The sequence below is a fragment of the Elgaria multicarinata genome, chromosome 6, assembly GCF_023053635.1.
Source record: "Elgaria multicarinata webbii isolate HBS135686 ecotype San Diego chromosome 6, rElgMul1.1.pri, whole genome shotgun sequence".
NCBI classification, from domain to species: Eukaryota; Metazoa; Chordata; class Lepidosauria; order Squamata; family Anguidae; genus Elgaria; species Elgaria multicarinata.
The window spans coordinates 120781308-120796845 of record NC_086176.1 but is presented as its reverse complement, the minus strand read 5'-3'; the positions used below and the strand labels follow the sequence as shown (position 1 = coordinate 120796845).

At 60.9% G+C, this 15538-nt stretch overlaps 1 protein-coding gene across 3 annotated transcripts in view; it reads left to right on the top strand.

Moving 5' to 3' along the window:
- ATOSB (atos homolog B) overlaps nucleotides 1-14885 on the top strand; it is a 42280-nt gene extending 27395 nt beyond the window's left edge. For all 3 annotated transcript variants that reach the window (XM_063128725.1, XM_063128726.1, XM_063128727.1), the window contains 9 exons: nucleotides 5988-6109; nucleotides 7324-7554; nucleotides 8773-9874; nucleotides 10090-10148; nucleotides 10608-10713; nucleotides 11395-11553; nucleotides 12030-12098; nucleotides 12271-12461; nucleotides 14354-14885. In XM_063128725.1, the coding sequence (XP_062984795.1) occupies nucleotides 8864-9874; nucleotides 10090-10148; nucleotides 10608-10713; nucleotides 11395-11553; nucleotides 12030-12098; nucleotides 12271-12461; nucleotides 14354-14507 (1749 nt within the window). In that variant the 5' untranslated portion in view covers nucleotides 5988-6109; nucleotides 7324-7554; nucleotides 8773-8863 and the 3' untranslated portion in view covers nucleotides 14508-14885. The remainder of the gene's footprint in view (nucleotides 1-5987; nucleotides 6110-7323; nucleotides 7555-8772; nucleotides 9875-10089; nucleotides 10149-10607; nucleotides 10714-11394; nucleotides 11554-12029; nucleotides 12099-12270; nucleotides 12462-14353) is intronic.
- Nucleotides 14886-15538: the final 653 nt, after the last annotated feature.

Sequence of the window (15538 nt, the reverse complement as noted above, 5' to 3'; positions counted from 1 at the left end):
CGCTTGCAACGGCCTCTTGCTCCCTTTCTGCTGCTCTGTGCCAGGGCGGCTGGCTCCCCACTCAGCCCTTCTGCCGCTGCCTCTTTGTTTTCTGACAGGAGCCTCCCAGCTCCTTTCATTCCGGTGCAGTTGCTGAGCAGAAACCTGCCTGCAGAGGAGAAGGAGGAGGAGGAGGAGGAGGAGGAGGAGGAGGAGGAGGAGGAGCGCCCTTGGTATTGCACGGAGGCGGGTGCGAGGGAGGCAGGGGGAGAGGCCCGATGGGGCCCCCTTTGTATTCCTTGGGGGGAATCCACTGGCTGCCTTGTTCTGGCCGCATGAGACGCTGCTGGTGGCAGTTGGGGGCCGGCCGAGGCCACCCCTGCCTTTGGAGAGGTTCTGCCTAATAAAAGCACCACTGGATCAACCCGGGTGCTTTCTGCAGGCTGGTCCATTTCCCCAAACTGAGGCCGGCCCTGGGAAAGCATGCTGAGGTCCGGGGGGTGGGGGTGGGGAGGTTGTCAGAACTGGGGAGAGGGGAGCAGAAGAGCCGAGAATTTGGGGGAGGCGGGGGCTACGCTAGCAATGGAACCCTGCAGGGGCAGGGCAGCTGTTTTGCTTTCCGGGGAAAGGGGGGCGGAGGAGTGGGCTGCAGGTGGGGCGATGAAGGGTCCGGCAGGTGCCGTGGCCTGTGCTGCCCCCTGCTCTGCTCCGTGCATTCGGCTTCTCTCTCCTCCCCGCCTTACATACATTCCTCCGCAGGATTCCTGTGGCTGTGTCCCCCTCCCCCCTCCCCGGCTCTAATGAAAGGACCCAGTTATCTTTGGGCTTTCGGCGTGGGGCTTGGGCAGGGCAGGAGCCTGCCCCCTCTTCCTCCCTGGGTGTCCCATTGTGTGTGCTTCAAGTGGGGGGTGGGGGGGAGAGCTCTGGACAGGCCTGCAATGCCCTGAGCCTCGCTCATTCTCCCCCCTTCCCACTGGCCACAGTGGCAATTGTGGATAGTTACCGACACCGTCCTGACTTGTGAGGCTTTGGCCCATCCCAGTCCAACTGGAGGGGCTCTGCCTGGGAGGCTGGACGTGGACTTTCGGAGGAGGGTCTTGCAGAGATCCCCCTTTCGGTCAAGGATCTCTTCTCGATCCTCCCAGAGTGCAGGACACGGAATAACAGGCTCAAGTTACAGGAGGCCAGATTCCAGCTGGGCATCAGGAAAAACTTCCTGACTGTTAGAGCAGTACGACAATGGAACCAGTGACCTAGGGAGGTTGTGGGCTCTCCCACACTAGAGGCCTTCAAGAGGCAGCTGGACAACCACCTGTCAGGGATGCTTTAGGGTGGATTCCTGCATTGAGCAGGGGGTTGGACTCGATGGCCTTGGAGGCCCCTTCCAACTCTGCTATTCTATGAGTCTATGAAGTGCGTCCATTTCTCTCCTCCTCTAATCTGTCTTTATCTTGAGGTCAGGCCTGGTGGTGGTGGTGGTGGTGGTGGTGGTGGTGGTGGTGGTGGTCTTCTTCTTCTTCTTCTTCTTCTTCTTCTTCTTCTTCTTCTTCTTCTTCTTCTTCTTCTTCTTCTTCTTCTTCTTCTTCTTCTTCTTCTTCTCCTCCTCCTCCTCCTCCTCCTCCTCCTCCTCCTCCTCCTCCTCCTCCTCCTCCTCCCCCCTACTACTTTTCTCACAAGGGGGCCCAATGTGATATAATAATAATAATAATAACAGAGGTCCTTGGTGCTCCAGTTTTCAGAGTCTTCTGAGGATGCTGTTTCCATCGGATCCAGGCTCCTGGTTTTTCCTGAGGGAAAGAGCACCCGTGGACTCCCAGCTTAATTCCTTAATTCCTGCGGCTGCAGCCTTCCCGCACGGGAGCCTCGGCACATTGTCCCCATCATGCATGGGGGGCAAGCGGCATTTACTCTGAAGTGAGGGGAAAGCACTCTGTGTATGCTCAAGGCATGCCGCTGTATTCTGCGCGCTCCAGGGCTGAGCTCTGGTACCGAGGGCATGGCTCTGTGGTTGGCCCCTGGTGTGTGACAGACCTTATGCGCTCTCTTCAGGACACAGCCGTGAGTGGGATGTCAGGCCTGTCCAGAGGGAGGCCCAGCCCCACCAGCAAGGGGCCTGATGCTGCTTGTGGGGGCCCGATGCTGCCCACTGAACACAGCCCGGATGTGTCTACATGTTGCATCATCCATCCCAACGCCTTTATCCTCTTCACATCTTTTTCCTTTCCTTTTTTTCCCTGTGAAGTTTTGCACAATTCCTCCTAGTTGCATGAAGTTTCTGCCTTTCTTTCTTGCACTTCCTCATACCACCCGGGACGTCAGAGAGAGTCTTTCAGCCCCCCGCCCCTCCTTGTTTGGGGTCTGCATATTGTATTTGACCGCTCACTGGGGCCTGCTTTGCTCTTTGCCTTCCACTGTGGTGGGAGAGTGGACCCAGGCACTCAAACCGCTGTCTGATGTTGGTCCGGGCTGAGCTGAGGGCTGGGCTTTGATCTTCCGCTCTGTCCTGCCTCGGTGGTTCTGGCTATGGTGTCGCCAGAAATGGAGAGCCCCTTCTCGGGTGTTGAGCAGCAGTGGCAGCGGCAGCAGCAGCAAGCAAATGCCCTCTTGCTCCCTTTTGCCCTGTTGCTCCCGGAGTCATCATGGCTGTGGAGCAGTCATTGCAGAGGAGCAGATGTGGAGGAGACGTGCGTCTGGCCGTGCAGGAGCAGAGAGAGATCCCCTCCTCTTCCTCCCCCCTCTCCCCCGGGCTATCTGGAGACCAGGGGTAGACGTGAAGCGACCACAGGACGGGAGCGCGTCCGCATGGAGATGTTACCTGGGAACCGCAAAATTCCCTGGATGGTCTCATGACCCGGGTCCTAGATTGGTCAGCCCCGTTTCTGTTGTAGAAATGGGTGGCAGCGTTCCCACAACTGTCCTCAGAAGTGAGCTCAGAGTGATTCATTGGAAATGAACAATTTCCAGTGAATCACAGGCGCTTGACTAAGAGCTGACCTTTGGCTTTGCCCGCTTCCTCCTGGACCGGCCGAGGCGTCAGCCAAGGGGTCTCGGGGCTCCTCTTCCCAGCTGGAATGCCAAGAGAGGCGTTGGCAGGGCGAGCCCCTTCTGACGCGCCTCCGCAAGGGGCCACGGCACACCGTGAGCGTGTTTGGGAGAGGTGCGTGGGGGGGACCCTCTGTTGCAAAGGAGCTCTCAGATAGCACGGGTCCTTCCTAGGAGGAGCACAGGAACCCGCCTTCTACTGGCACAGCCCAACGTCGGTTCTTGGGGTGCCAGCGGCTGTCCAAGGCCTGAGGCAGCCTCGGCCTGCCCATCCGCCCTCAGCCCTGGGCTCTTCTGCGTGGTGCCCAGTGTCTGCTCGGCCACTTGGCTCCGGCCCATTTATCGTCCGGAACGTGGCCCCTCTTCGGATGCATTGCTGACCCCTGCCACAAACGCTGGGGGTGGGTGGGGTGGGGAATGTTTGCCCAGTGATGGGTAGGGGGCAGCACTGCTGCCGGGGGGCCTGGCTGCCGTCCAGAGGCCCAGAGTGCCAGCCTGGAATGTGGAACCGGCCGCCCAGGGTGGCTCTCTCTTCCGCCCCTGGGAGTCAGGCTGGAGCGGCTGTGGAGTGAGGCTGGGGCGGGGGGGGGGGGCTGCGCCCTTTGCCTGTATGTGGGGGTGTCGGGAGTATCACCCTGGAGGAGGTGCTGGGGCGACGGGTCCCGGGTCCTCCCCCTCGGGCTCCAGACTGGCCTGATGGCGGCTGCGCTCGCTGAGGCTGGGGCTATTTAAAACCTGACAGCTTGTCGGTGAATTAGCACAGGCCATCCCGCCCCCCGCCAGCCCCCAGCCCCCGCACGCACGTTCGCTCTCCGGTTTGCCAAGCTGCCCGTCCTCGACTCGCTGGGCCCCCGAGGAGGAAGGGGCCGGCCGGCTGGGCTCTCTGCGGTCCCAAGCAAAGTGAGGGAGGATCGCGCTATATAAGGGCTTCCGAGGAGAAGGCGGCCTTGTGTGTGTGTGTGGGGGGGCTGCCCACCAGGAGCCCACTTCAGCTGCCGGGGGGGGGCTGTGCTGGGGGGGGGCAAGCTGAGCGAGACCCTCTTTTGTCAGGCAGGCCCCAGGAGAGGGCTTTGCTGCCGTGGCACGCGTGTGCGTTGCGTTTCTCCCGGAGTCTGGCGCCCGGTAACTGCTTTCTCTCTGACCGGTCCTGAGGCTCTTGCTGGGAGGCTGCACTGTTCCTGCCTTGCTGGGAAGTGATCCTGGGGCAGAAGGTGGGGAGGGATGAGATCACCCCAGGCGAGCCAGGACGGGGTCTTCCAAGGGTTTGCCAGGCGGCGCCCGGAAGGTGCAAGCTCAGGGACTGGCTGCGGCTTACTCGCCAGTGAGGGGGAGGTGCTCTGCGCATGTGCAGAGGCATCATCTGGCAGTGGTCTAATATTGCACACTGGAGGGCTGGACCCCAGCACTGGAAGCAGATTGAGTTTGGGGGACTGTGAAGGCAGCGAGGGACGCCTCAGCTCAGACGGCACAATGCTGTGGGAAGGGGGGTGGCAGTGTGCAAATCACCGGAGGGCACAGGCGTTTTCGGCTGGCCGGCCGACTGGCCGGCCTGCCCCACCTGCTTGCTTGTCTGCTTTCAATTGGTCAGACTGAGGAGTTGCTCAGAGGGTCTGGACTGGTTGGGCCCTTTGGCCCAGTGGCTGGCTTCTGAAAGACGTGGGGGGAGGCTTGATCCCGCCTGAAACTGTAGCCCCCAGATGAATTAGGTGCGGTGGGGATGAGAATGGCCCCCTGTGCCCTGTCCATGCTGGACGGCCTCCGCAGGTAGCGCTCCAGGGCTCCCTTCAGCCCTCTGCCCCCGGAGGAGGAGGCCTTGCAGGGCAGCTCTCTGTCCACGTCCGTTTCTGGCCCAGCTCCGCTCCACCAGGCCTCCTTCCTGCAGCCATTGCAGGGCAGGGCCCCTTGTCGCCCACCTGCACCTGAAGCCCTGCTTCTGCAATCTGCATCGGGTCCTGCTGTGGCCCAGGCCCCCTCCTCTGGCTGCCCTGCAAGGGGCTTTGCTTACAGTCCGGGGGCTTCCTGGGAGGAGGCAGCACGAAGCAGAGTTGGGGGCCTTGCACGGGGCCTGGCCTCCAGAGGGTCTCTGCTCCTGCCTCTTTAGAGCGGGTCCCCCAGCTTCATAGTCGTGGTGCTAAAGCTGAGTCTGATTTGGCTGCATGTGTTGTTCTGAGCGAGGGTTCCGTTGGCGCTGGAGGAGGCGCTGGGGTGACGTCCAGCTGCTTCGGATCGTGCCGGCCGTGTGCAGGAGGGGCTGCTCCACCGTCCCTGCATGGGAGGGGCGGGGACAGAGGAGAGGGCCAGCCCCAACCCCAGGGCAGGAGGAGGGCTGAGCCGTCCTCCCCGAACTGGCACCCTCCAGATGCCTGGACCACGACTCCCATCAGCCCCCAGCCAGCATGGCCATTGGCCATGATGGGGCTTGTAGTCCGACATATCTGGAGGGCACCATGGGGAGAAAGGACGGGCGGTGGAAGAAAAGGGCCCCGGAGTTCTGGTTCTCGGTCGGCCCCTGCTCCAGCTCGGGTCCCACCAGCGCATACGTGGAGTGGGCTACTTGCTTACGCTGAACGGCATTTGCCATTTTGTTGTCCCTCCCCAGTGTGGAGAGAGCCTTTCGGAGCTCTTCCCCGTCCCTTTGTGTACTAACTGCCCTAAATACCTTGGTCCCCTCCCGGCTCGCTGCTGATTTCAGGTAATCGGTGGTGCTGAACCTCTTGCCCTGCTCCATTGCAAGAGCAGCACAAATGGAGGGCCAGGGATAAGCGGGGTGGGGTGGGGGGCGGGTGGGTCTTAGCTGGTTCTGTGTCGCAGTATTTGGGGAAGGGTCCTGGATGCAGAACTCCCCCTTCCCCAGTGGGATCCAGCAAACCCCGCGGTGGCACACGCAGCCAGGCCTCCTCCTCCTCCTCCTCCTCCTCCTCCTCCTCCTCTCTGAGCTGCTTTTCTCTCTCTGCGTTTCTGCCCAGGTGTCGAGCAAGCTGCACTCTCCGGATCGCGGGTTTGTGGGAGTGCCACCCCGGGAAGAGGGCCATGGGAGAGGGCCTCTCCTGCTGCTGCGGCCCTGCACGTGGACGGTGTCACGGAAGTGGTGAGTGCATGGCGATGGCCGAGTGGGCCATGGTCCTTCCCTGCTGCAGGTGATCAAGCCGGACCCCGGCAAAGAGCAGCTGGACTCTCCCTCTGCAGCCTGCTGGTGGTGGGGGGAGGGGGAGAAGGGGAGGGGGTGGCCCTGCCCCCCACCCCGCCAGCCCTGCCCCTCCCCAAGGGTCCATTCCCAAGGGATTCATTCCCCCCCCCACACAAAACAGGGAACAAGGTCCCATTCTCCCTGTACCCCACCCTAGAGAGACAGGCGTGTGTCAGGCTTCATAATAACCATCATTCCTAGCATGTACGTATTTATTTCACCTATATTTATACTGCTTCTCTGCCAGACCACCCCTCCCCAACACGGCCTGCAAGAATCAGAAACAAAATAAGCAACATGTCCCCCCCCATCGCAAACCCCCCAGTAACACTGCCAGCCCACACACTAATTGCTTGAAATAACTGTAATGCTTGAACTATATAGTCTTAAACATACAAACATATGTTTTTAGGAAGTGCTGCATTGCTCATCTCATAGATAGATGCAACGGAGGAAGGTGTGTGGGAGGGTGTGGGCGGTGGTCTCTAGGAGGGGGCCAAAGAGCCATCATGGCCAAACCTGGGTGACCCTCTAAGGGGTCAGCTCCCACCCCCCTCGGGGACCTGTGCGTGTTGTCGGTTCCCCAGTTTGAAGGGCTCCTTTTGGATTCTGCACAAATCCTTCTTTGTTTTTCCTAACCTGAATAATTTGGTGTCCAGAGTAAACGTGGCCACCTCATGGCTCACCCCTAACTCCAGATCATGTATGAGCAAGTTAAAAAGCATGGGCCCCAATCCAATGCCTTGGCTATGCACTTGTTGTGCCTGGCTGCCCCTCTGACGTTTCACTTTATTAATAGTCGCGTGCCTGAGAGAAGGCTTTAACCCTCAGAAAGCAGACACGTGCCCTTTGCGTACGTCATTACTTTTACCCCAGTATCAAACATTGAATACTTTGGATTTGCTGGGGTGTGGGTGTGGGTGGGGAGGACGTGAAGAGGCTTCCAAGATTTCTCCCCAACCATGAGAGCTGGGAACGTGCTTCTCCAGTCCACGAAATGGTGCTTGTGCCCCACGCTTGCAGTTCAAGGCAGCAGGGTCCAGCTCTGGCTGACAGTGGTCCCGTGGCCTGGATCCACGTGGCTGCTGCCTGATGCTCACTCTGTTCCTTGCCAGTGCTGCTGCTGCTGCTGCTGCTGAGTCGCTCTGCCAGCCCACAAGGACTTTGAGGGGGCCCGGGAGCAGAAGGCAAGCCCTAGCCCGTGATGGTGGGGGCCATTCCCCGGCAGCCGCGCCGCTTCTGGGGAGTGCCACGGTGGCAGGTGTCACCAGCAAGCTGCACCAGTAACCATCTGCTGCTGGACTGGGAGCGCAGGACGGCCAGGAGAGGGGATCAGTTGCAGAGGGGTGAGTACTGGGCTGGGGGGGGGGGCGCCGGCCCTCCGTGGCCTCCCGTCCGCCTGCCTGCCTGCCTGTTTTAAATTATTTTTAGATTGCCTTTAAGGGCAAAACCCTCTCAAAGCAGCCAACAAGGTAAAAACAACAACAACATACAAAATTAAACAAATACATATACAACAAAGTACTGTAAAACTATAAAAAAATAGTTTTTAACTTTTGTAAACCGCCCAGAGAGCTTTGGCTATGGGGCGGTATATAAATTTAATAAAAAAATAAAAAAATAAAATGTAGATTATGCCAATAAAACTAGCAGCCCAAACTTTACAGAAAGGCCAGTAAAATCAGGTGGGTTTTCAGAGCCTTCCTGAAGACCTGATGGAAGCTGATTCTCCTTTGAGCTCAAAGCGGAGGCAAGCTGATGTCCTGTCTAGCCCTGCTCCCCCTGGGTTGGAAGAAGGCATTTCAGGTGATCAATCAGAATCAGACTCTGAAGTAGAGGAGACGGAGCCAGACACAGGCCAGCCTGTACTAGTGGGGGTGGCAGCTCTCACGGGCTCTTTACCAAGTGGGAGTGGACCCTCTCCAGAGCTTATCTCCTCAAGGGCAAATAATACACAGTCAGTGGGAAGCCAATATTCTTCCAAGGGGGAGAGCACGGAGAGGTTAGCTGATCCTAGAGTATGCCGCAGACTAAAACGGGAGGGGCTAAAGGAAGGCGAGAGAAAGTCAGCCTGGTTGGCATCCCGTCAGAAGCTGCATCACAACTAGTCTCTCTGAAGTTAACGCATCTTAGGGAAAGGGCTTTCTATTCTTCTTGGAAGGACAATTGTCTCGCTTAGTTTGCATAGTTTTGCCTAGGGGAAAGTTCCTAGAGATTAGACTCCCTTCAGGTGGGAAGAGATGTTTATTGCTTGAATAAAGCTTCGTGGGTTACTTAGCAGGCCCCGTTATTGTCTCCCAAGAAGGAGTTGGGGGCCCACGCCATGTCAGGCTTTAAGACCAGCACTGGAAACTCACTGGCAGCCCTTGCAGCCTGGGCAGGGTTGGTGTCGTAGGCGCAGACTGCCCCAGCGCCACCAGGATCTGCCCCGGCTGTAGGCTTCCCTTGTCCCCGTGGCCCTTGGCTTGCCTGGGCAGGGGCAGAGAGTGCCTTGGCCGCACGTGCACTGGGGCCCCTAGGAGGTGCCTGGCCCTTCTCACCATCCCCCTTGTCTCTCCTCCCAGATGCGCCCATGCAGCAGGTTTCGTAGCAGGGGGCTGCTCCAGACGCCCTAACCCCGCGGCACTTTAGCACCTGTCTCGCCTGCCACGCCCCATGCGGCACATCAACGCTGAGTCGGCCCTCCCCCGGGAGCGCAGCGCGGGCACGAGCCAGGAGGAGGAGGAAGAGGAGGAGGAGGAGGAGGAGGAGGGGCCCCACTCCTGGCGCCGGCACCATGGTGTCCTGATGGGCTGCAGCCCGCTGGAGCGGACGCGGCAGAAGGTGTACCAGGTCTCCATCTTCTCCCCGCTGGCAGGCTGCTCCCACCCTCCGGAGCAGAGGGCCCCGGGGCGGCAGCCTGTCAAGCGGACCTGCCCGGAGCCCCAGCGGGTGGCCGAGGGCCAGTGGGATGCCAAGCGCGGCCACTGGGGGGAGGAGGAGGAGGAGGAGGAGGGGGACGAGGCCATTGAAGATGGGCTCCTGGTGGATGAGCTGTCCCTGGGGGGGGCTGCCCAGCACTTCTCCCACAGCGGCCTTCGAGTGGTGGAGCACCGCCAGGAAGCCAGCCCCGGACCCCACAGGGCCCGAGGGGCCACCGCACAGGCGCCGCACACACCTTGCAACACTTTGCACACGAGAGACTGCGCCCCCGCCCTGCCGGGGGGCCGCCCCGTGGACTCTGGCCCTCCCAGGAGGCACGGAGAGAACGGGGCCACGCAGCCCGAGGGGGCTAGCAGCCACGACTTCCTGCTTGATCCTGATTTGCACAGCCTTGCACATCGACCCCTGCCGGGCGGAGGGCCCCCGGCAGCCGGTGGGCATGTGCAGCCCAGCACTCCGCTGGCGGCCCAGGCCTCCAGCGCCAACGGGCTGGCCTCCGCAGAGAAGACGCCGCCAGGCTCGAGCGCCCCTCGGCTTCCTGGCGGGGGCACCGCCGGCAGCTGCCCGGCCAAACGGAAGCTGCTGCCCGCGGTCGAGGGGTCGGCAGACGCGGCCTCCGAGGACGAGAGCCTCCCGCCGGCGCGGAAGAAGAGGAGCCCGCAGGGCCCGGCGGTGCCCGCCTCCTGCCGCAGCACCGATGCCAAGGGCGCCCCCTTCTGGAACCACCTGCTTCCTGCGGCCAAGGTGGGGACTCCCGGCTCTGGGGAGAAGGTGAGGGAGGGGGTTGGCTGCAGCGCTGTGGGGCAGCGATGAGAACCGGGCTGGTGACGGGAGGGCAGCGTGAGCTCTTGGAGGGCGGGGAGTGTGGGTCAGGAGGGTCTGTGTGTGTGCGTGTGTATGTTCGGGGTCCCGTGCTAACCGCCACCTTCCGGCTCTTCCCTTGTGTCTCTGCCGCCCAGGGCTCAGGCAGGAGCAGCGCTGGCAATGGTCCGCTGAAGACGGGGCTGCGTCTCAAGCAGTGAGTGTCCCTCCGGCTTCCGCTCCTCCTCTCCGCCCGTACATGGACCACGGGCAACAGCTTGGCCCGGCCTCCTGAGGGCTGCTGAGCTGTGGGGACTGGAGAGGCAGTGGGTCCGTTGGGGGGAAGATGACCCCTTGGGGGCTCGAGGGAGCTGTGGGGCGGGCCGGAGCCACTGGGCGGTCTCCCATCCCAGCCTTCCCCAGCCTGGAGCCCTCCAGCTCTTTTGGACTTCAGCCCCCATCACCCCTTGCCATACTGGGTGCGACGGATGGGAGTTGGAGTCCAGAGAGAAGTTGGTGGTTCTCGCTGCCTCCTGCTGCTGCCGCTGCCCGAGGGCCTTCCAGCGGAGGCAAGGGCGTCCGCCTGTGAAGCAGCTCTGCCGGGACTCCTTCCCACCCCAGCGGAAGGGAGCCTGGGGCACCGCTGGGACTGACAGCAGCCTTCTGCCCCCGACAGGAGACCCCTCCGCAGCAGCCTGCGAAAGACTCCAGCGGGCGGCAGGCCTCCCCACGCCCCCTGGGCCACCACCTCTACCAGCCGCGCCCTGCTGGGGAACTTTGAGGTAACGGAGCTGCCTCGGAGGAGGAGGAGGAGGGCTGGAGGGCGCGGGTCCTGTTCGGATCCCAGGAGGCGAACCAGGAGGGCTGAGAGACGTCGCCTCCGTGGGGAGTCCGGCTCTGTCTTCGGATTGCCCCGCCGGGTGGGCTGTCCTTCGCAGCAGGGCCGTGCTGCCGGGGGCGAAGGAGGGCCCGGAGCCTCGGCTCCGTCCACTGACTTGCTCCTTTGCCAGCCAAAGGGCCCGTTGCTCCTCTTCTTCCGCATGGGAAGGAGGACGTGAGGTCCCGTCAGCACTCTCCCCCTGCCGTCCACCGGAGCTGCCTACTCCCGAGGCCTGGGCGAAGGGTGCCGGGAGGCCGCCTTGGCTCTCACCCCTGGCAGTGAGGCAGCCCGGTGGGAGGGCTCTAGCAAGGGAGGCTCTGGGTGCTCTCGCTGGCAGGGAGGGGCCCCACGAGCCCTTTGCCTGCTCTTGGGTGACAGGGCAGAAAGCAGCTGCGGTGCATGCTAGAGGGAGGGGGGCTGTTGGGGGCCCAGGGGGGGAGCTCTTGCGCGGCCCGTTCCCTCTCCCTCTCCCCCCACGGCCCGTGGTGGGACGAGCAGGCCCTCTTCTGCCTCGGGATGCCAGGCGACCCCCCCTTCTTCCCCCTCCTCCCCCCATGGCCCCTCTCTGTTCCGTCCTGCGCAGGAGTCCATGCTGAAGGGGCGCTTCCCGCCCTCGGGCCGGATTGAGGGCTTCACGGCAGAGATCGGGGCCAGCGGCTCCTACTGCCCGCAGCACGTGACCCTGCCGGTGGAGGTCACCTACTTCGACATCGCCGAGCACAGCGCCCCCTCCCCCTTCCTGGTACGGGGCTCATGCTGGGGGAAGGCGGGGGGGCGGAGGAGCGGGGGGGGGCGGGGGCGGAGCTCCTGATCCCCTCCTTACGCTCCGGGTGGGGAGCATGACTTGATCCTGCTCTTGCTTTGGGAAGGCTGGACGGAGGCCCTCGGGCTGAGACGGGCTTATGGCCCTAAAGGAGGTTGCCAGCCCAAGGTCTCCCGTCGCTCGTCTTGCCTCTCTTGGCTTCTCCAAGGCTCGCTTGGGGCAGTGGGACAAATCCTGGGGGCCCTGTGACGCTGGGGCCTCCTTCCCGTCCCCGTCCCCCCGGCACGGGTGAGCTGGATGAGGAAGGGGTTGCTAGTCGCGGCCATTGCTGGCGCCCGCCCTCCGCATCCCATGGGCACCGGGGTCCCTGTCGTCATCCGGGCATCCTTCCCACCCCATTCTCCCCCTGAGCCTGGCCTGCTGCCTCCAACTGTGCTGTGCTGTTTCTGCTCCAGGGAGTCATTGACTTGGAAGCCTTGGGCCGGAAGGGCTACAGCATCCCCAAAATGGGCACCATCCAAGTGGTGAGTGACAATAAGAGGCACGGTGTGTGTGTGTGGGGGGGAGGGGGCGTCGAGGTGTGGGTGGGGAGCCGGGCAGCAGAGGAGTCCTGAGCTCCCTGTGAAAAGCAGCGCTCTCCCCCGCTGCTCTCACCCCCCCCCAGTTCCACGGCTGACGCGCTCTCTGCTGTTGCAGACCTTATTCAACCCCAACAAGACCGTGGTGAAGATGTTCCTGGTGACCTACGACTTCCACGACATGCCCGCCAGCCACGTCACCTTCCTGCGCCACCGCATCTTCCTGGTGCCCGTGGGCGAGGAGCAGGGGCCCGGGCCCACCCTTGGCGAGCCGCCCAGGAGGGTGCTCTGCTACCTGATGCACCTGAGGTAAGGCCGGCCTGCAGGAGGAAGGCCTCGTGCTGCGAAGGGCCGGCTCTGGCCCCCTGGGAGGGGCTCCCGCAGCGCCTCCCGCAGCGCTCCCGCTCCCGGCTGTACAGGACGGGAGGCACTGCCGCTGCCGCCCCCGCCCCCGGGAGTCCCGCTGAGCCCCTTGCTGGGCTTTGCCTGCAAAGGTTCCAGGTCCTCCCTTGCCATCGTCAGAGCTAGACACCTGATCTGTTCGTTTTTAAAAAGAGCAGAAGTTGAGATCCGAGCACTCTGGGCCCCCACCAGTTCCATTCTTGGGGAGGGAAAGAGGAGACACACACACCCAATCACACTTGGCCTTGGGTGTGGGAGGCAATCTCCCCCAGAGCAGCTGGGCTGTGGTCTCCTTGGGAGTAACGTGACCTGCGGGCAGCCCTCTTGACTAGGCTCAGTCAGGGCGCCACGTCGTAGCGACTGTCCGGGAGACGGCTGTTTTGCGGCTTCCTTACCCTTAAAAGATAAGCGGGGGAATAGCAGCCATCTCAAGGCTGTGGGGACTCTCCGTGAGGTTGCCAAGTGACCCCCATCCCCTTCGCGCCAGAAGGACGGATGGCACGGGCAGGGGCACCTGAGCCCTCCCTGGGGGGTTTGGGAGCGGGCTCTGGCTCCTTTTCTCTGGAGCTGGTCCGTTCCGGGGGGCCTCTTCTGCGGACGGCCCTCCCCAGAAAGGCTCACCTTTCTTGGGCTGTTTGGCAGCAGGTGAAAAGGCCTTACTGGTATTTAACACCACTAAGATTACACCAGATAGCTAAGAAATATTCAGTAAATTGTTGGAGAGGATGTCAGGAAATAGGTACGTATTTTCATATGTGGTGGGATTGTAAAAATATTCAGAAGTTTGGGGAAATGGTATTTAAAGAAATAAATGAAATAATGGGATGGAAGGTAGAAATAGGCCCAAAGATAGCATTGTTATCAATATATGAAGGGGTCCAAGGTACGCAAAATAGTAAAGAATTAATAACTAATTTCCTAACAGCAGCTAGACTGATAATTGCTAGGAATTGGAAAGAACAAAGAGAATATAAAATAGGAGAATGGTATAAAGAAGTCTGAGATATTGCAATTAATGATAGGCTAACGGGGTGTATGAAAGTTAAGACAGGAATATTAAAGCGGAACGATTTTGAGGAGATTTGGAAACCATTTGTCAAATTTGTATTAGGAAAAGGGAAAGGGTGTGAACCAGCCTTCCTCAACCTGGGGCGCCCCAGGTTGAGGAAGGCTGGTTTACACCGTCACAAGATGTGTTACAATTCTGGAGTGGAGAATAATGGTCCCAGGGGGCGGGTTGCACCTTTTATTATTATCATTTTTATTATGGTTATTGTTGTTGTTAGATTATTGTATTAAGTAGTTTTTTTTCTTTATCGTTATTATTGTAGTAGTAATAATAATAATAATAATAATAATAATAATAATAATAATAATAAAAAGACACAGCTAAAAAACGAAAAAGAAAAGGCCTTTCGCCTCTCCCAGGCGTTTGACCTCCCCTTTTTCGTGCTTTTAGTGCTCTGGTTTTACTTTGATTTTTCTTTGGGCTGCGGAGGTTTTTTAGTCTTTGTTGCTGGCTCTGTCTTGCTTTTAAGTTTTTAATGTTTTGTACAGTACCCAGAGAACCTGGATTGTGATGATGATGATGATGATGGCAAGGGTGTCTGATGCCCCTTCCCTGCAGGCCCTATCAGCTCCGTGGGTCTCCACCTGCCTCCTCTCGCCAGGGGCGCAGAGTGCATTGGCACCACACCTGGAGCGGGCCGCCTACCCAGGTTGTCTCCCGGGTGGGCAGACGGTCTTCTGCCCGCCCCGCAGCCCCCCGCGTGACGCATCGCGCCTCCTTCCTTCCGCAGGTTCCACAGCTCCAAGTCGGGGAAGATCTACCTGCACGACGACATCCGCCTGCTCTTCTCGCGCAAGTCGATCGAGATTGACTCGGGGATCCCCTACGAGCTGAAGTCCTTCACGGAGCTGCCGCGCAACCCCTGCTACTCGCCTCGAGCCTGACGGAGGGCAGGGGAGACCCGGGCCTGGAGTCGGCGCTTTGCAGATGAAGGAAGGAGCGGGGCCGGCGGGGGCCCTCCCCGGTGGCCACGCCACGCTGGGGGCTGCCTGGGGAGGGGTGGCGGCGGCTGCTGCTGCTGCAGCTCCTCCCAGGGCGCTGTGCCATAGTATTTATTGCCAGGGCTGGGGCCGGCGAGAGGCCTGCCTGCCTGCCTGCCTGCGCCCAGCCTGGTTCACAAATGCAGTGCGTCTCAAGCTCTGGTCCTTGTGCCCTGTGCGGTTTTTCTGGGGCCAAGGGGGCACTGGCGGACGAGGGCATGAAGGGCCCCACTGAAGAAGGGGGTGAGATGGGGATGAAGGTTGTGAGGGGCTGGGGGCTCTGCTGCCTTGGAGGGGAGAGCGAAGGGGCTGTGGCATCAGGGTATGGGGCATCCGGGGGGGCGTGCCTGCCTGCCTGCCTGCCTGCGTGAGAATCGAGGAACATTGTTAAGGTCTTGCTCGGAAGAGGAAGGAGGGACGTTGACACCCAGAGGAGTCAGGTTCCGTTGCTTCACAGGCGGCTTTCCGTTGAGGTGTTTCTCTCTGCAGAGGAGGGTCTGCTTGGTAGGTGGGGAGGGAGTCTCTGGTGTCCTTGGGAAGGGGGGGCCTCGCAGCACCTCTTGGAGGGAGGGAGGGAGGGAGGGAGGAGGGAAGGGGCCACGAGGCAGCTCCCGGAGCCCGACGTGTCATAGCCGCCTCCCCTGTCCCCCCCAACCCCTGGCTCACCTGGACTCCTGGCTGCCCTTCCTCTCCTTCCCTCTGGCCACAGCCTGCGACATCGGCCCACATCCGCTCTCTGCCCCTCCTCTCGCCAGTCCTCCTTGTCAGGGGCTCAGATCCGGGTCGCCATGGGCAGAAGCTGCTTCTTATTCATGCTGCTCCTTTTCATGCTGCCCCACCCGAACCACCCACCCACCCACCCTGAAATCCTGGTCCTTGCGCTGTGTGTGACCTAGAGGGAGAAAGCAAGAGGGGCCGCCTTGGGCGAAGTCAGG